This window comes from Schistocerca serialis, chromosome 4 (assembly GCF_023864345.2).
Source record: "Schistocerca serialis cubense isolate TAMUIC-IGC-003099 chromosome 4, iqSchSeri2.2, whole genome shotgun sequence".
Classification (NCBI taxonomy): domain Eukaryota; kingdom Metazoa; phylum Arthropoda; class Insecta; order Orthoptera; family Acrididae; genus Schistocerca; species Schistocerca serialis.
In genome coordinates this window covers 749,646,318-749,666,826 of record NC_064641.1, presented here as the reverse complement: position 1 = coordinate 749,666,826, position 20,509 = coordinate 749,646,318, and the positions used below count along the sequence as shown (strand labels likewise).

General features: G+C 42.8%; 1 protein-coding gene across 1 annotated transcript in view; it reads right to left on the bottom strand.

Annotated features, from left to right (window-relative positions):
• The window catches only part of LOC126474741 (proton channel OtopLc-like), a 133,245-nt gene that overhangs the window by 6,553 nt on the left and 106,183 nt on the right, over positions 1 to 20,509 (bottom strand). The window contains exon 10 of the mRNA XM_050102217.1: positions 637 to 875. Coding sequence (XP_049958174.1) covers positions 637 to 875 — 239 coding nt within the window. The remainder of the gene's footprint in view (positions 1 to 636; positions 876 to 20,509) is intronic.

The following is a 20,509-nucleotide window of genomic DNA, read 5'->3' as shown; positions in this document are numbered from 1 at the left end:
GTCAGTAGCATCTCTGTGTTCTGAATTGGTAAGTAAGCCCACTAATGGATATGAATATACACGTTTGGGCAGTTCTCTCTCTCTCTCTCTCGCCTGTCTCTCTTTCAACCCCCCCCCCCCCCCCCTCTCTCTCTCTGTTTGTGTGTGTGTGTGTGTGTGTGTGTGTGTGTGTGTGTGATTGTGTTTGTGTGGGTGTGTGTTTGTGTGCGTGTGTATGTGTGTGTGTGGCAGTGACGGTATATTCGAGGTTTAGAGAGCGGAGAGAGAGGCAGACAGACAGACATAAACAGAGAAAGAGAGATTGAGACAGGGAGGGAGGGGGACAGAGAGAGAGAGAGAGAGAGAGAGAGAGAGAGAGAGAGAGAGAGAGAGAGAGAGAGATGGTGGGGGGAGGGAGGGGGGGAGGGAGAGTGCTAGAGGGACAAAGAGAAAGTATGAGAGTTACAGTGAATAAGGTAATGGGAGTGAAACACAGAAATACAGATGTATCCGAAGACTTCCTCTAACAAACATGCAAATGATCGGAAATGCCAAGAAATGAAATGGTTCTTAGGCACAATAAGAGGTCAGTATTTCTCCTTTCCATCTGCACGAGTCTAATTCTCTAGAAATACATTACTTCACGAGGAGACTTACCGGGTAGCGTGCGGTAGTATCTGAGTTCCCGCAGCTGCAGCATGCAAATGATGGTGGCCACAGAGCAGATCACATAGAGCGAGATCTCTGAGATGGTCACCTGCTGCTCCGCCGCCTCCCGGTAGTCGTCATCCTTGTGGAGGACGAAGAAGAGGATGAGCGAGATTATGGTGAGCACCACCACGAAGATGCCGCCGAACAGCCCCTTGTGCGCCTTGGCGCAGTCGACGGATAGGCGGCTCGAGGGACGAGGAAGGCCATGACCATCGACCCCTCCTGAAAGGTGAACTTCACGTCAGTCAAGAACTGCCGTTTGTTTTAAATCGAATGCACACAGCTGGTAGCACCGCTATACCCTATCTGATAAAAAGTGTTTGGACACTTGATACTGGACGTGATGTGGAGTACGTCTACCCTTCACGTTTATGACGAGCTCTACTGGGGCACTTTCAGTGAGGTGTCTGAATGTCTATGGATGAATAGCTGCCAATGCTCTATAAGAAACGAAACCAGAGAAGGTAACTATGTTGGACGCTGGGGTATGGAGCGAAGTCATCGTTTTGTCACACCCGGAAGTGTTCAGTTGGGTCCAGTTCTTGACTCTGGACAGGCCAGTCAGTTTCAGGAATGTTTGTTACTGTCATAAACCATTGTCTCACATAAGCTGTTTTACGACAAGGAGCATTGTCATTCTTATACAAACAATTATCATGTCGGAATTGTTCCTCTACTGTACTCAGCACACAATGCCATAAAATGTGTTCATATCGTTCCACATTTACTGTTTGCTTAAGCCTAATAAGGGGAGCACACCCTTTCTTTCTTTTGCTACTGCCTTTATCCCGCATAGTGCGCAGGGTCGGCAGGGTTAAGTACGGATTTGGCAATGTTAAGTGTGCTGGGTGGCCGGATGCCCTTCCTGCCGCCACCCCATATCCCCCAGGATGGAATTAGTGTACCCCAGCTGTCTGCGTCTAGTGTAAATCGTGAATGTGTTTGAAATGTCTGCGAGTCGTGTAACTGAGGCGGGACGTGGGGACCAGCTCGGTATTCACCTAGGAGGATGTGGAAAACCGCCTCAAAAACACATCCAGGCTGGCCGGCACGCCAGCCCTCGTCGTTAATCCGCCGGTCGGATTCGATCCGGGGCCGGCGCGCCTACCCGAGTCCGCTATAAACATCAGCCAAAGCAAAGTTTCCTTACTCAAAGCATGCTGATGTTGTATGCGACTCAAATTTTTTGAACGCAGAGACAAGGAAGAGATCAGGTCGCACTTTCCTTAGTTATTTTCATGATATTGACATCTACTCACGTGGATTTTTGTGTGTTCTTTCGTCAGCGTGATATTTTAGTGATTGAAGACGTTGGGTGGCTGAAGATGGAGAGCTGCACCTACTACACTGGTTTGAAAAATTTAAGGGGGTGAAATCAAGTTTTGCATGATGTTTCACGGCCAAGTGAAATAGCTCGATGAAACTTGGACAACACAGAGATACAATCGCTACAATATACTAAAGTACAGTGCAGATCAAAAAGAAATCCCCAATGATACGAAAACAAATGACACTTTTGCTCAAGTCACTGCGATTATGATGGTCTCCTGGCCATTACTAACGGCGGGACATGGTTCTTAATAGGGTGTCTGTCCACCACGGATGGCAATGCATGCTTGTACCGTTCTGCGATGCTGGCCACAAGGCTATTTAGGAGTTCTTTTGATGGGGCTCTCCATTCCTCCACGAGTGGGCTCGAAACTGCTGAATTGTCGTTGGTTAATGTGGACAGGCTGCAGTACGTCTCCCCAGTGCATACTACGCTCGATGGGATTCAAGTCTGGGTAAAGGGCAACTCAGTCCATTCGCCGGATTTCCTCTTGTCCCACGAGCTCTCCACCTTCACAGTTCAATGCGGTCGCGCATTCTCATCCATAAAAATATAATCAAGGTCGAATGCATCCCGTAAAAGACGAACATGGGGAACGGGTACAGTGGCATAATAACTTTCACCAGTGAGTGTGTTGCGTTCGAAGATCTGGAGGTCAGTACGTCCATGTAACATTATATGTTCCCACACCGTAACGCTTGGACATCAAAAGGACCATGTTCGACAATGCTGGATGAACCCTTATAGGGTGAGAGGTGGAAACATGTACTAAACCCATAAACACTGCCGAACATGATTGTTTTGGTGGTCCAGGTATCACGATGTGGAGTCGCATAATGTTGCATGGGTGCACTGAGCTCCAAATCTTGGAACACAGTACACGCATCTGTCAAGTTTGTGATACTGTATTTCTTCCGCATGTGAGTCTTTTCAGGAACGTTGTCGAAAGTGTTTCGTCATTCGACATGTGCCGAGCGTGAAAACCGACCTGTCCAAATATGAGAAGAGCGTGGGACAACAAGCAGCTCAATTCTTATCAGTTAAACACCCCCATTCGCGGACGACAGTGTTAATTGAAAGTAGGTTTTAGGTAATGAAGGAAATACTTCACTGTATCATCGAATGTCGCAAGACCAAATGTATGAAACTTTGCTTGTTCTGCTCGTTCACAAGATATAGGTGGCTTTAGGTAACGGAGCCGACAGTGATACCCTGTTTCTTAGTTTCCGGGAAAGCATCGATACAGATACTTACCCTTGTGGTGTCCGATTTCAGAGGAGACGCCTGAGCAAATAGAATCCAGACAGTCGTTTCTAAAGAGAAGACGTTCTCAGAAAAGCTTCAGTACATTTCAAGTAAGTGTAATTGGAGAGTTATTCAGTATATAAACGCCGTAGAAGACAATGATATTGGATATCTGAGGCCGTTTGGAGACGACACTGTTGTATTAATTGAGAACACCTCGTTACAAGATTCAATAACACCTAACACGATTAATATTTGAGGGAAAGACTGACAGTTGAGCATGCAATATAGTGCGCGGCAATAGACGATAATACCTTGCTGAGTTCTCCAGCAAATACGGTACACAGACATATGCAGAGGGGGCGCCACACGGCAAAGCCAGCTTCCAAAGAAGTTCTGCATAATAATGAGTTGTGAAACTACCGTAGGCTACGTAGACTATCGTCAGTAAGCACAGACTATGGTATCTTTCCCGGTAGGTTAAGACTGTAACTGCGTTATCTGTGCGTTAGGAGTGTTGCGTACCCATCAGGCGTTACCCATTTCGATGCCTTCGTTTGCGTATGGGATGAGTCTCTCATTGGGTTTTCCCAAACACCAGAAATGGTGAACCGTCTAGAAACTGATTGAAGATATACGAAGGGCTGTGCGTAGTTATCTACTCGTCTTTTACTATAAAATAAACGGCATTCATAGGAAAATTGAAATTACAAATGTTTAATTCTGTTTTTATTCGAACATTGTTGATTTGTAACGTGAAAAAAGGGATATTACAGTAAAACAAATAAATAAATACAGATACATCACATAGTGCTAGAAAACGGAATTTCCTCAAAACAGGTAAAACTTAAAAAAATGCAAATGGAAAAAGTATCAAACACCGCCCAGTTAATATAAAACGTCTTTCTATTATTCATAAATAACTTTCCCACTTGACAATAATAACAGGAACGCTTATCTTTGATCATGATGAAGAAGATTCTACTGAGTACAAAATAAAAACAATAATGATATACACATTTTTATATTTGTACATGTAAACTTTACTTGCGTCAAAAGTAATTGTCTTGGATGCGTAAAAGTGCAGAATGCACGCGATCAACTTTATTACTCATAAAGTGAAGTTTATATTTTATAGGGATATAAAATACTTAGTGGAATAATACTGAACGATGCGCTGTTCTAACTATGTGCAAAACAAACAAGCAAACAAACAAAAAACGAGGAACAGTCGTCGGATCAGAATTCCTCTGTCACACATTCATTTATGTCTTTTTCCCTACCAGTGCTAGCAATACTAACGGTAATCCTACCATTTACTGCATCGTTTATGTACGGTACGAAAACTATCGAACCGTAGTTTTCGTGGAGCGCACATTAGTCAGACCCCATACAGGATGCACATAACGCTGACATCCGTCTGACATCGCACAAATAGTTCCCAATTAAACATGCATCCAGTGAGCGCGGATATCTGTTGATCTGCCGAAGCGCGGTTCCACACAGTCAGTTAGCATCCCGACTTAACTACCGTCACAGCCCAGAAAAACAAAACTTGACAGTCTTCATGTTATGTTAGTCATCGGTCACTGGATTCAGGACTACGCCAGTGTTCAAAGGTAGATCAGCGCAAGTGAACTTTGAATTACATTACACTAAAATTACGTAATGCGTAAGAAAATATATTATATTTTTACTAATCTCTGTTGTTATCATTTCCACCAGAGTTTGCCTAAGCCTATTTACCCCTCTGACGAATCTGTATAGTTGCTGCGTGCAAGCAAGCTACCTCAATAAAAGAATAACGGCAACTACTTTCGGGGATAGGAGGTTCTTTTCCTGCCACATTTATATCTGACGCTAATAATAATTGATCGTTGACCACACAGTCAGAAATCTGCCATTTGACTGAGTCACAAGCATCAGTTAGCTTTGCCGGCCAGAGTGGCCGAGCAGTTCTAGGCGGTTCAGTCTGGAACCGCGCGACCGCTACGGTCGCAGGTTCGAATCCTGCCTCGGGCGTAGATGTGTGTGATGTCCTTAGGTTAGTTAGGTTTAAGTAGTTCTAAGTTCTAGGGGACTGATGACCTCAGCTGTTAAATCCCATAGTGCTCAGAGCCATCAGTTAGCTTTCTTGAAAGATTTAAAATGAAACGGTCAAGTAAATATACCCAGAAAGACGCCTCATATTATCGAAGAAAGAATATCACCCCTGACGGATGACGCTTCGAAAAACTTCATCCGACAAATTCTTAGTGTTGTTCGTCTGTCTGAGATCTTTACCAAGTTTGATCAATGACAGAACAGGGAAGATTCGAGAAAGAGCTGCACGCTTTATGATATTTCTTACATAGGTAGAGACTGTTACAGAAGTGCTCAACATACTACTGTGGAAGATACTATAAGAAAGTGACTGCGCATCATGAGGACCCTTATTATCAAACTTCCAAGTACTCATCCTCCAATATGCGTCAGGAAATAATTTTTATTTTTCGTCTTAGATTCGACGTAATGATAACGACTGAAATTTTAAAGACTTTCTTGCATATACAGGCGAATATTACACATAACTTTCCGTGTCTTGTACTATCTGCTTGTGGAACATGGAGGTTGCAAAGCGATTGCTCAGCATATACGCCCCACATACCGCACGATGGTTTGCGGATTACAGATGTTGCTCTACCGTCCTGAAAACTGTTCAGCGTGCTGGGAGACTTCTTGCAACTAGAACAGTACCGCCTACGATGATAGTCTGAAAGCCGCCTGCTATAGATATCTTTCATATTATGTGTTCATATGTACATCGATAATCACTTGCATGTCTCAAGGAACAGTCTTCCGTCTGCCACACTAGCTTCGTCTTTGGTTGAGTACCGCAAAGTCATGTGTTAAGCAAGGTGCTTGAGCTCTGAAATCAGTTGAACAATAATATGGCTTGGAGCGGAGACCATTTAGTGTGGCTTGTGGGACAAACGGACGATCTTCTTGGATTTCGTCTGCTGCCGTAGAAAGCCCTGTTTTGCTGCTTGTTTTAGTGGTAGTAGAACCCAGACTCCTTAGAGAATCAAATTGCTGCATATAAAACAGGTTCGAATGTCTGATTACTTTACAAACGAGCTAAAAATTTGACACTAAACCTGTAAGCGAGAAAAACATTATGAAAGGTTTGAAATTATGTTTAAAGCTTCTGCGAAGATGCTAACTGCTCTAATCATGAAATACTTGATGAATATAGTCTGGGTAATTTGCTCTCCATTTGAAGCTAGTTTTTCACACATCTCAATGTTTGTGACGTCATATCTCTTGAACTGCAGGTCGTACAATGACACAATATTGGAGGTACATTGAGTGGTATGAACGGATACAGTCTGCGAGTTGTGTTGCAAATAGAGTCGACAGTAAAGAAGCTGTAAATTAAAACTTCATGCCTAATGTTGGAGTTCAATTGCAAGAACAGCAAAAATATAGTAAGCGATAGACTTTTTCCTTTCAACATATTGTGGGGAGTGTCACCGAGAAATAGTTTCATAAAAGTTTGAATTTATATGTGGGGTTTATTCGAAGTCGCTAAATCTACTCGTTCTCAGATACTAGATTATTATAATCCGGATATTTGCCCACCATCAGTTACGCTCCTCAAGACAAACACACAGATCCCAAACATAATACTTGTCTTATTGTTTTAAACTTTTAACTTAAAGTTGTAGCCGTTAATCAATAGATCATGACAGTACTTTAAATTCGGTCAATAAATATGCGCAATGTTGAAAATCAAGTTTTGTGGCCTCTGGGAGCCGTTAAATAGGCAGCCTGCAACTGGTACCGAGTTGTGGGACAGCGCTTTAGTGTCAGAGATAGGTACTTGTGGCCGGCCGAGGTGGCCGAGTGGTTCTAGGCGCTACAGTCTGGAACCACGCGTTCGGTACGGTCGCAGGTTCGAATCCTGCCACGGGCATGGATGTGTGTGATGTCCTTAGGCTAGTTAGGTTTAAGTAGTTCCAAGTTCTAGGGGACTGATGACCTCAGATGTTAAGTCCCATAGTGCTCAGAGCCATTTGAACCATTTTTGAAGGCAATTGTGGTATTGAAATGGGAAAATTGAAGAGGCTTCGTCCATAATTCAAGGGAGATGTATGATTCTCTGTTCTGCCTTGGTGTAATTATCCGTTTCGTTGTTTTCAGATTTATTCAGGAGAGATGCTTTTGAATTAATTTTCTTTGAGTAATGTTAGTTTCTCTGTTATATTACACGAGTTGATTGAAAGACGCAGGATTCGATATCGGTTTCGTATTCATGTATCCGAGTCTGAAAATAGTTTATCCCCTTGTTTTTCCAGTCAATAAACAGTATAGTATTATGGGCGTTGATGTGAACCGAGATTGTTTTTCTGATTTTTGTAAATGTATGTCCGTGTAAAGTTACGCGGGCCGTTCAAGGATACTTGTTCAGAAGATATGGGACTTTGTATTCGTCTTATGCATACTATATAATTGCTTATCAGTTTTAACACAATTTGCGAGTTTTAAGAAGTTATTTTCCACTTCTATGATCTTTGTTTGAATCCTCACATGTGCTCCCTTAAGAACATCGTTCACAAGAGTATTTATTAGATTCAGTTTATATTTCTTTCACAAAGAAAGTAAATAGTCTGCCTTAAGTGGAGAGATTATTTTATTTTTCAGTGAAGGGAAGAAGAGGTGATTTTAGGTAACATACGAGCATATATTCAGTATTTGGTATCGTAGGAGATCATACGCAACTCCACTTGCAATGCACGAAGTCCTCCTGCTAGGAGGTACTCAACACCAGGTACAGAAAGTAGCTACAAGAAATTTGCTACATAGGTTATGTATGGGTTCAAGATATCTTAGCTTAACTTATCTTAAATCCCCCGTTCATTATTCGGTTGCGCTGTGGGAGTTCTTGGTCACTGCAACATATGAGGTTCAAATGGTTCAAATGGCTCTGAGCACCATGGGATTTAACATCTAAAGTCATCAGTCGCCTAGAACTTAGAACTAATTAAACCTAACTAACCTAAGGACATCACACACATCGATGCCCGAGGCAGGATTCGAACCTGCGACCGTAGCAGTCGCACGGTTCCAAACTGAAGCCCCTAAAACCGCTCAGCTACCGCGGCCGGCACATATGAGGTGAAAGTCATCCAGATAGCGGTGTTACTCACTCATGGGTCGGATTTCATTTAACAAGGAGAATGTTTCCCGGTATCAAAACCTGAGTCATAGTATCTTAAGAAGTTATAGGCTAAATTGTTGAAAGGATTTTAATTCCGTTTTTGTAACTACAAGGAAACACGTCTTTTGTCATCAAACGCATTTCGTTTTTCTGAAATAAAACATCACCAGTGGGCTTCAAAGAGCTGTAACGAACCGTTTTTAGGTATAGAAACAAAGATGATTATCTTTGTTTCTAGACCTAAAAACGGTTCGTTACAAGAGTTGTTGATTTTTCTTACGGTATTTCATGCCTGATTTTCACTCATATCAGGAAACGCCACCCGCTTTCATGTTTTTCAGTTATTTCTTCTTTTGGCACTTTTGATGTTGGTCTAAACAAATATTACGTTGCAGAACTATGCATTTCTTGATGTGAAAATGCGAGAATGCAGCACCGCTACTGTTAGTATTTTCTGGTTACGCATGCGTCGTGCGTTTTGATTAGTTTTACCAGTTTTACCGCTAGTCTATACTTTGAACTAAAAATGTTCCCTTTCTCTGTCATTCTTCATGTGTGTGTTGCGTCATTTAATTATTTTATTACGTGTTTATTTAATGTGTAAGAGAACTGAAGGTGTAGTGATGAAGATTTAAATGGTGAGTAGGTGGCGGGGAAACAGATGAGTGAACAATGGATGCAAAGTTACGGCTAGATAAGTTCAAGTAACGATGGCACGTTCACGTGAAGGTGATGGAGCTGGATAGCGGCCACAAAACCATCTCTCAGAAGTAGACCAAAATACTCATTGAGAACTGGTTACTATGGTAAAATGGAAATGAGCGTTTGGCGTCATTGGCCGGAGGCCCCTTGCAGGGCAGGTCCGGCCGCCTCGGCGCAGGTCTTATTACAGTCGACGCCACACTGGGCTACCTGCGCGCCGGATGGGGATGAAATGATGATGAAGACAGCACAACACCCAGTCCCTGAGCCGAGAAAATCCCAGACCCAGCCAGGAATCGAACCCGGGCCCGTAGGACGGCAATCCGTCACGCTGAACACTCAGCTTTCGGGGCGGACGGTTGTTATGGTGACCAGCGGAGATGCAACAAATAATCCTTGCGCTAAAAAAAAAAAAAAAAAAGTCCTGGATAATGCGAGTTGTCGTCTTGGAACACAGCATCAGAGCTGGGAAACAAACATTGCAATATGTGAAAGGCCTGAGCAGCCAGAGTGGTGACATAACCTTTGGCAGTAACGCCATCTTGCAGAGTAACCATAGGGTCCAAAAGATATCACTATGTAGGTGTCCAAATCATCAACGAACCTCTGTCGTGTTTCACTCTTGGAACGTAAGCTTCAGAGGTTCGAAACAGTGTGAAACAAGACTCATCCGACCAAATTACTGCCTTTCATTGATTCGTTAGTCCAGATATTATGGCAATGCCATTACGTTTTTGTGTCATGACCATTTGCATCACTGATGCGTGGTTTTGGAATTCAAACTCGTCCTGCGATTACCTACTTATAGGGCTCTCTTCGTGAGCTAGCGAGATGTGCGCATCGCTGCCGCTGTGCGCTACGCTTCCTCGGTCGTTGTGAGCTTGTGAAGAAGTTTCTGTACTGTGGGCGCCGCGGGAAACAAATTGTTGTGTGTTGTTCTCACAACGATGGCCGGCGTGGCCTAGTGGCTCTAGGCGCTACAGTCTGGAACCGACGCGACTGCTACGGTCGCAGGTTCGAATCCTGCCTCGGGCATGGATGTGTGTGATGTCCTTAGGTTAGTTAAGTTTAAGTAGTTCTAAGTTCTAGGGGACTGATGACCTCAGATGTTACGTCCCATAGTGCTCAGAGCCATTTGAACCACTTTTTTGCAAGATGGGTAGAAAACATCTCACAGATCAATAAAATGTCAACAGAAACCACTCCCATAAGGGAATTTCTCGAACACTTCTGACTGGAAGGTGAACATTTCCTTGACTCAGTTGTGATGCACCCAGTGCACCCATGAGCCGAAAAGATAATCAGTGCGAAAAAATCGAAACTGTTATTTCGACCCGAAAAATTATGTCTTCTGTCTTTTGGGATATAATGGAGTTTTCCTCATTGAATTTGTGTACCATGGGAAAACAATTAATGCTGAGCTGTATTGTGAAACGTAAAAATCTACAGAGGGCGACACAGAACAAAAGAAGGCGAAAGTTAATGAAGGGAGACTGTTTGTGGCATAACAGGTCACGTTTCCGCACATTCAACGCCACAAAGCAACTCTGGAACATCTTGAATCACCCCGCTCGCAACCCTGATTTGGAACCATCAGATTTTGATCTTTTCATCTCTCTTAAGTTGTTTATAGGTGGGAAATGTTGTCTACAACCGGCGATGAGGCCGAGAGGATGAGCTAAAGAAGTGGTGGGAGATTTTTTTTGACGAAAGTGTTAAAGAAAGGAAGAATGCTCATCTGTCTGAACATAAAGTGCGTTGAGATCGAAGGTGACTACGTCGCAAAATGATGTTTGATGTACGTCTGTGAATTTTAAATCTGTCACAAACATGTTACTTAATAATGTGTCCTGATTGCAAAATGTTTATTCGTGTTACTTGTTTCGGTTAATCTAGAACCATCTTCACATCTGATATTTCAGTTACAGGAGTAACCCTTCCTAATCCAGCAACTTTCACATGCTGCATCGTTATGTGACGCAGCATGTGAAAGTTGCTGGATTTGGACGGGTTACTCTTGTAACCGAAATATCAGATCTGAAGATGGTTCTAGATGAACCGAAACCGGTCACATGAATAAACATTTTGCAATCAAGACGGATTGTAAGTAACATTGTAAAATCACTGATTGCGGTTATCCTATAGGCATTATGTCTGTTTTTGCAACAAAAAAAATGTCACAAACATATTGTCTTTTCTATTTTTAAGTAGCTGAGTGCTCTAAATTTCTGGACTTTGGCCTTTCCGCATTTGCCTCGTAATGCATTTGTATCTCTCTTTCGTTGAGAATTCTATGAGAGACGGCAGTAATTTGCGATTGTATAATTCTTGACGATATAGGTACGTAAGGAGGCTAATTAACGAGAGGTACGATAACACAAAATTCTGTACTTGTCGTCCACTTAGTTACTCAGAATTTATATGCTTAGATTTATCTACATTCAGGTGTTAGGAAGTCTTTTCTGAAGGTATTTGTCTGGAATGTAGCAACGTCAGGAAGTGATACATCCTAGAGAATAGTGGCTTTTGAATTGTGATGCTATGGAAGAACACTTAAGAATTGATGCATAAATCGCGTTGCTAATGAGGAGGTACTAAATAAAATTGGAGAGAGAACAAATTTGTGACGCAACTTGAGTAAAAGACGGAGTCGGTTGGTAGGAAACATTATGAGACGTTAAGGGATCACTAAATTAGGATTTGATGGAAGTGTGGGGGGCAAAAATCATAGGAGGAGAACAAGAGAGGAATATATTAAACAGATTCAGAAGGATGTAGGTTGTGTGGTTATTCGCATCAAACCAGTCTTCGGACTGAAGACTACGACAACAACGAACGAAGTGAAATATGAAAGCGTATATTTTCAGATGAAACAGAAATAAAAGGTGTGTTTCGTCAATGGTATAGTTAAAGAAAACCAATATTAGTAACGCTTCGAAATGAAACCGAATGCAAACTGCAACCAAAATATTACCGTAAATGTATGCCATGCTATCTAAATTAATATGCGCTATTACTTTCATTTCCAACTATTCACAAGTCATCAGTTTAAAAAATGATAGAGCTTTACAGCGGCTCAGATAACACGCAATGCAGAGCAGACAAGCTCTGACGCTTGGTGTACGGATAACTTTGTGAGGTCCAGCTGGGTGGATGATCTAATCGCAAGGCACAGGACGCGCAGTCCCCGTTCCCAGTTGTGCCAGTAATGGTCAATTGTCGTTAATGAGTGCGTACCGCAGCAAAGTAATGGCAACTGCTGCGATCCTCGTTAGCCTAAGGTTTCCACACTGCGAAGGTGAACCTGTTTTATCGTCCTACCATTGCCTTGACCTCTGCAAACCCTTTCATTTTTGTGCTTACACATCCACTAAACTAGTGAAATGAGTTGCTAAGAACTAACTTTGGGCTGCTATTTACGTGGCATTGATTTATTAAGTAAGGAAGAACTATGTGCATTGGTTTGATACATTTGTTATCAGGTGTCTCATCTCCTACTGAATGGAAAACACTATATTTCGCCACCATTGGCACTGGAATGTAGTAAGATCATACGGCGAAAGTAAAAAAATGACATCTTGACTGTCTCTACCGAAGATTAATTATACAAACCAATAAATATGATGCTTATCTAAATGACACCTATATATTCATTTACCGTGTATCTGTCAAATTCTTCATGTTTGTTAACAGGTAAACATATTTAGAGGACATGCAAAGAGTGAATATTTTATTAATGCATTATATCTGTTACAGATCCACATGGCATAAGCTACAGCATACAGAGACGATGGGTTTTGCTGGAACACATTTTCATCTGACTTCGAGTAATGGGAAAAATATATGTAAGAATCCACTGTCAACCATGTCCTTTTTTTCTTTTTTTTTGTAGATTGTGGGTGATAAATATACAAAAGTGCAGAACCAGAAATAATAAAGGCTCACTTGCGGAGGAATATTAACATCTACGTGACGTTTTGAATCTTTGCACCCATCTAACGATGAAAGCACAACCCTCAAAGCGTGCTGCAAAGAATGGCAACTTGCTTTAAATGTGGATATGCGTGCAACTCAATGCGGATGGGTGGAGGAGCACAGTATTTATGATATGCAGCTTACTGCTGCGAACTTGAGTCAGGTTTTAGATCAGTGTCACAGACTGGGAATTTTAACCCTGCTCCTCTGAGGTGTGAGGGCAGACGCCAAAACGTTTTAAATGGAGTAATATCAATTAGTTTCAAAGTCAACAACTTCCATGACTTCACAATCCCGTAATTCTAGAAGTAATTTCATTTGAAAAATAACGTTGATCTCTTTTATTCTTCGTATTGGAAATGGGAATGCCGTGTGGCTAGGGCCTCCCGTCGGGTATTCCGTTCCCCTGCTGCAAGTTTTTTGAGTTGACGCCACTTTGGTGACTTGCGTGTCTGTGGTGACGAAATGATGATGATAAGGACAACACAATAACCAGTCCCTGAGCGGAGAAAATCCCCGACCCAGCCGGGAATCGAACCCGGGCCGTTAAGTATGACATTCCGTCGCGCTGATCACTCAGCTACCAGGGGCGGACTTCATCGCATTATTCCTCGGTCAGGACGTGGAATTGTAGTGTAAAACAGTAACGATTCATTTTCTACGAAGAAATGTGACCCTAAAACTTTAAATAAATGTGTTAACGTTTTGAAAAAATCAACTTTATTCTTATTCTTTTCGTTATCACTTTAAAATAAGAACGTCATTAGAAGAGTAATACTAGTGATTTCGTGAGGATTACATTTAACATTTTGTCGTCTGTTGCGTGCTTTTCACGAAACAAAACCACACTCGTATCCAGTTAGATGAGTACGGGCGGTGATGTCCTCGCTGTTGTGCGCTGTGTACGTATTACCAACAGGAGTGATTTAATAAAAATTTAAATTTTTATTCTTTTATTTAGAGGAAGAATTTCTGATGAATTTGGATTGAGAACAGATGACACTAATTAAAGGAATCCAGGAGGAGATTTCATGAAACGAATACTTCATTTAGAACTAGGTGCTTTGTTTACGATATCAGTGACAGATGATGTATTGAAAGGAGGTTAATAAAGCAAGACAAAATATGTTGTGGCTCTAGGCGTTATCTTCCGAAAATATTTTCACCGAGACACTGTAATTTAACGCACAACGAAGTGAATCGGGGGAAAGTATAAAATTCGCCTAGATGAATATTACTTCATAGTGTGTAGCACTTCGTTTCGAAAACTGGCGAGAAAGAGGAAATGACGTCTTCTTCTTGAAAAGTTAGTGCTTAAATATCTAAATGACTGGCCTATTAAAGATGTTGTAAACTGACAGTGTAGCTAGTCATCCCAATTAACTCTAACCCATTTCAACCTTTGTCGCAAAAAGTATAACATCGATGGCGCATTTGTTTGAGTAATGTTGCGAATATGGGCCGGACGGCTGCCTTGGTATCTTCAGGCCGGTAAAAAGAGCACCTATTTTGGCCATTGGACAGAAGGATAGGTAACAGTCCCGTCAACCTGGTGCCGAGAGCCCTAAAGCCTACCGGAGAGGGGAATAAAAGTGGCCAACGTGTACGCCCGCTACATGATCCACACCAGTCCAGATCATACCGCGGGCTGTGTAAGAACGAGTGCAGCAGTGCAATAAGGACGTGGTACTCAAAGTGGTGCAGCGGATCTTCGTTGTGGAAAGTTACGTCACAACGAAGTCGGTGTGGTCAGTTGTTTGCTGAGTAGTTTGATGATGTCAAAGTGCCAGCAAGTAGTGCCATGCAATGCATACTCGAAAATGCCATCAGAAAGGATCTATTTTGAATAAATCATAAAACAATGCGAAACGAGCCCGCACATCATCATATGTGGGTGCAGTTCGCCAGAAAATGTTTCAAAATCCTACTAGATCAGACCGATGCCTGTCGCAAGAGACCGGCATGCCACGTCGTTCATGCGGACGAATACTCCACATATACCTGCATATGCATCCTTACCGATTGTCTGTTGTTCATGCATTAAAACCAGCAGATGCTCCTCAGAGCCTTCAGTTTTGTGAGTTGCTTTTCACTGAGACAACAATTAATGACTTGGATATGTACCCATTCTTGGTGTCGTCTGCTGAAGACTGGTTTAGCTGAGTGGTTATGTCAAATCACAGAATTAAAGATTCCGGGCAGGGAAGAATTCGCATAGCTTCCACAACGTACCATTGTATAATCTGAAGGTTGGGGTTTCTTGTGTAGTGTCTGCACGCCGCATTATTGGTCCCATCTTCGATATCAGGCGCTGTCTTAGGCGCATTAGACTGCCAACATTATGAAGTCATCTGTGACAGTATTAAGGGGGGAGGAAAATAAGTTACTTCCAACAGGATGGAGTAACTGCCCATACAGCCAACCGCACATTTACACAACCTTTACGCCTAACAGAGATGTTAGAAGAGGTGAGTCTGGTCTCAGCCCTAGCTGGCCACCCAGGTCAACTGATCTGAACGTGTGCGATTATTTTGTGTGGGAGCTCTCCAGTCTGAGGTGTACCGTAACAATTCTCATAGTCTCTAAGAACGGCAGTAGTACATTTCGGATGAGACTGCAGCAGTTCAGCAGTCCAGGTTCGATCCGTCTTCAGCAACTTGCTGACCAGGGCCCAAAAATGCCAAGAGATGATTGGTAGTCACTTCCAACATCTGTTGCCGGTCGGAGTGGCCGTGCGGTTCTAGGCGCTTCAATTTGGAACCGCAACCGCGTGATCGCTACGGTCGCAGGTTCGAATCCTGCCTCGGGCATGGATGTGTGTCATGTCCTTAGGTTAGTTATGTTTGAGTAGTTATAAGATCTAGGGGACTGATGACCTCAGATGTTAAGTCCCATAGTGCTCAGAGCCATTTTTCAACATCTGTTACCGTCAGATTAGTATTGTATTTCCTTCACTTGTTCATAATCATGTAAGACTTTTCGCTGCTTATCCAGAGAGAGCTCTAGCGTGCCTTGGACTGCAAGGTCTATGGTACTAAACAGACGCTGATATTGTTTATCCAGAGCTCCGAGGTTCGTTCAAGCGACACTTTGCAATAGCACAGGGATGGGTGAAAAGGGGGCGGGGGAATTCTGTCAGGTTGGCTGTGTTTCTTTGTACCCTGGAACTTTATTCTCCGAACCAATTTTGTTTCCCCAGCCGCAGTCCTCGACACAATTAGGCCACGTTTTACCAACTATAAAGGATGACCGCCGTTAGCTTACGCAAGGGAAGCGTCAGGGGTGGTCTTTCAGGCCACCTCCGCTTGTGTTCGTACTGCAGCAAGGTGATGGAACCAGAATCAACGAAAGATGCGAATGTAGAGTCTACAAAATCACCGTCATCCCCTTGTTCTCTCTCATTTTTCTCTTAGTTATTGGGGGTCCTAGTGGATTTACTTGGGCGACAGTGGTCCGTCTCAGCCACCACCAGTTCGTCTACCTAAGAGTAGTTCCCAGCAGTTGGGATCCGTACCAGGCTGCATTGAAGGAAGAAATCGAGGCGGGGTGCCAGATTTGTTACTGGTAAGTTTGAACAACACGTAAAAGTTACGGAAATGCTTGGGGAACTAAAATGGGAACCCCTGAAGGGAAGGCGACGTTCATTTCGAGGAACACTATCGAGAAAATTTAGAGAAGCGGCATTTGAAGCTGACTGCCGAAGGATTCTACTGCCACCATCATACTTTGCATGTAAAGACCACAAAGATAAGATACCAGAAATTAGGGATCATACGGAGCCATACAGAGAGTCGTTTCTCCCTCGCTCTGTTTCCGAGTGGAACAAGAGGGGAAATGACAAATAGTGGTACAGGGATCCCTTCGCCACGCACCGTACGGTGGCTTGTTGTGTATATATGTGGATGTACATGTAAGTAAACTGTCTCGTCTTCAATCGCTCTTTCCGCATACTACATCATTTCCACTCGGGTTAGGCCTTTCTAAAAGTGATTTCCGGGGTGACTATTAACAGCAGAATAGCGTGCTGTAACTAAGTTTCCTCTACTATTTGGGAGTGTGCGTGAGCGTGTGTGTGTGTGTGTGTGTGTGTGTGTGTGTGTCAGTGCTCATTCTAAGGTTTTGTTACAGTTCAAAGCAAACTTTGCCCACAATTAGGTGCCAATGTAAAAATGTTGAACATGATTCTGGTAGTCTAAACACGTACGGTTGGCTAAACTCAATAAACCTCTGATATTTGATTTTCAACGACAAATTTATCTCAATATTGTGTTCAGTAAGGAGGTGGGAACGAGTTTCCTTATTACTTGCAAGGCATGGTCACTGTAAAAATAATTACAAGACATGAAACCTCTACAGAAAATAGGAAAAGTAATAAGCATTGCCTTCGCAGGGAATACGCTATTTAATCACGTTAGGTGTTTCTTTCACTTCCACAACAACTCCATCAGTTACTTCCAGCCAACCTGACAGAATTCCCCCCCCCCCCTTTCATCCATCCCTATGCTATTGCAAAGTGTCGCTTGAACGAACCTCGGAGCTCTGGATAAACAATATCAGCATCTGTTTAGTACCACAGGCCTTGCAGTCCCAGGCACGCCAGAGCTCTCTGTGGATAAGCAGCGAAAAGTCTTACATGATTATGAACAAGATTTTGCACAATTTTTGCAATTCAACTCATATAAACCCTTGCGAAATACCGAAAGAGAATGTAGTATGCTGAACTGTTTATCCAAAATGGGTGATTGTGAAGGTCAAGGAATGTGTGTTATTTCGTAATACTTGTCGGCTAAACGGTCTTGGGCATACCGAGCCTTGTAAATGAGAGGTTATTATTCATTAAAGGAACAGTGTTACGAAGAATGGTCTCATAGACCTCCTATTTAAGTTTTGACCACAAAATTCACTGGAAACGACAATACGCCTGCACAAACTACTGACAGTCCACTCAAATGCATCAGAGTAAGACCCATATTATCCTTCTTGTCGTTCTCCGTTTGTTTGGTCCCGCTGTACAGTGGACTATAAAATTTAACTTGTCGAATTACATTATACTTTATCATACATCTTAATTGAAGATTTTCATCTCTGTTCAACACTGAAGCTACATCTTTGCAGTAAACTGGTTTACAAAACAGAGTCAAATTGAAACAGGTGATGGGTCGACAACTGACTGTATTTAGACAGGGAACCAGTGGATAGAAATGCATTTTTATTGTGTTATGGACATACACAGCGTACACCGCATAAGAATAACGTAACTCATAGTAATTTTCCAAAGCGACAATCGCCAATCTCGATGCATGTACGAGGTGTGGCTAGAAAAAAACCGGACTAGTACTGGTGAAACAATAAAACGAATGCAATAAGGCTGAAAGTCGCGTGGCCTGTCACGTGACTCTCGCTCCGCCTACTGCTCGAGTTTCATCTGCCTCCTGCACTCAGTCTGCCCGTGGCGTCTGTTTTAAGTAGTTGACGTTTTGTCTGTGCGTCGGAGAATGTTGAGTGTACAGAAAGAACAGCGTGTTAACATCAAATTTTGTTTCAAACTAGGAAAATCTGCAAGTGAAACGTTTGTAATGTTACAACAAGTGTATGGCGATGATTGTTTATCGCGAACACAAGTGTTTGAGTGGTTTAAACGATTTAAAGATGGCCGCGAAGACACCAGTGATGACACTCGCACTGGCAGACCATTGTCAGCAAAAACTGATGCAAACATTGAAAAAATCGGTAAACTTGTTCGACAAGATCGCCGTTTAACAATCAGAGCAGTGTCTGAGTTAACAGGAGTTGACAAGGAAAGTGCTAGGCAGATTCTTCATGAAAGTTTCAACATGAACAAAGTGTGTTAAAAAATGGTTCCAAAGTGTCTCACAATTGAACAGAAGGAACGCCGAAGAATGATTTGTTCTGACATCCTGGAAAACATTGACAGTGATCCCACCTTCTTACAAAATGTTATTACTTGCGATGAATCGTGGTTTTTTTTACTTACGATCCCGAAAGTAAACGCCAATCGATGCATTGGAAAACTCCTGGTTCTCCACGACAAAAAAAAGCACGAATGTCAAAATCGAAATTCAAGGCAATGATGATTGTTTTTTTTGACATCAAAGGGATTGTGCACATTGATTGGGTACCAGAGGGACAAACAGTGAATCAGCATTACTACATTAGCGTCCTGGCTACCCTACGTGAGCGAGTACGGAGAAAACGGAACGATTAGTGGAGAAAAAAGTCATGGATCCTTCACCAAGACAATGCCCCAGCTCACAGTGCGTTGTCAGTGAAGACGTTTTTGGCAAAACACAACATTCCCATCTTAGATCATCCACCCTACTCACCTGATTTGGCCCCCTGTGACTTTTTTCTTTTCCCTAAAGTCAAGTCAGCTTTGAAAGGAACTAGATTTGAAACTGTTGAAGAAGTAAAAGAAAAAGCGATGGAAGTAATGTATGGACTTACCGGAAATGATCTGCAGCATTGCTATGAACAGTGGAAAATTCGTATGGAGCGGTGTAGAGACCGAGGAGGAGAGTACATTGAAGGAGATAACGTGAAATTGTAAATAATTGTAAATAAATGTTTTTTCCAGCATCAGTCCGGTTTTTTTCTAGCCGCACCTCGTATTGCAACGGCGCATGCGGTTTTGCCGCACTGTCGCAAAGATCCCGCGTGTCTGTTGTACGCTGCGACAGGCAGCGGATGATAAACAGCGTACAGCCCAGACCAACAAACAGCTATACTGTACACAACTCAGCTCACAGCACGTGTGTCAAGGGACGACAGCATGCGTCGCACCTGCGCATTAACCTACGCCGCACGCACACCACTATCCCTAGCGCCAGTCGTCCATTGCATCAGACAGCTTGTGATGTGTCAAAAAATGATTCAAATGGCTCTGAGCACTATGGGATTTAACTTCTGAGGTCATCAGATCAGTCCCGTAGAACTTAGAACTACTTAAACCTAACTAACCTAAGGACATCCATGCTCGAGGCAGGATATGAACCTGCGACCGTAGCGGTCGCGCAGTTCCAGACTGTAGCGCCTAGAACCGCTCGGCCTCCCCGGCCGGCTGATGTGTCCATGGTGAAGTGTGTTACTGCGTACAGTGCATGACGCCTTGTCAAAGATTGAACTTACTCGTCATGAGAGTGGGCAGACATGCGTTTAATATACTGTGCCTATAAAGCAGCACGAATGTACAGACAAAACCTTCTCAACAGATGTAGATACGTCATCTTAAATGGAATAAGTTTACCTCTGTGGATAGCAAATGTCGACAGACGGGGTTGTTCACGCCACAGAGAGCAGGAAAAGGTTCCCGCCGAAGACAGAAGATGGTGTTGGATTGTGGATTGTGT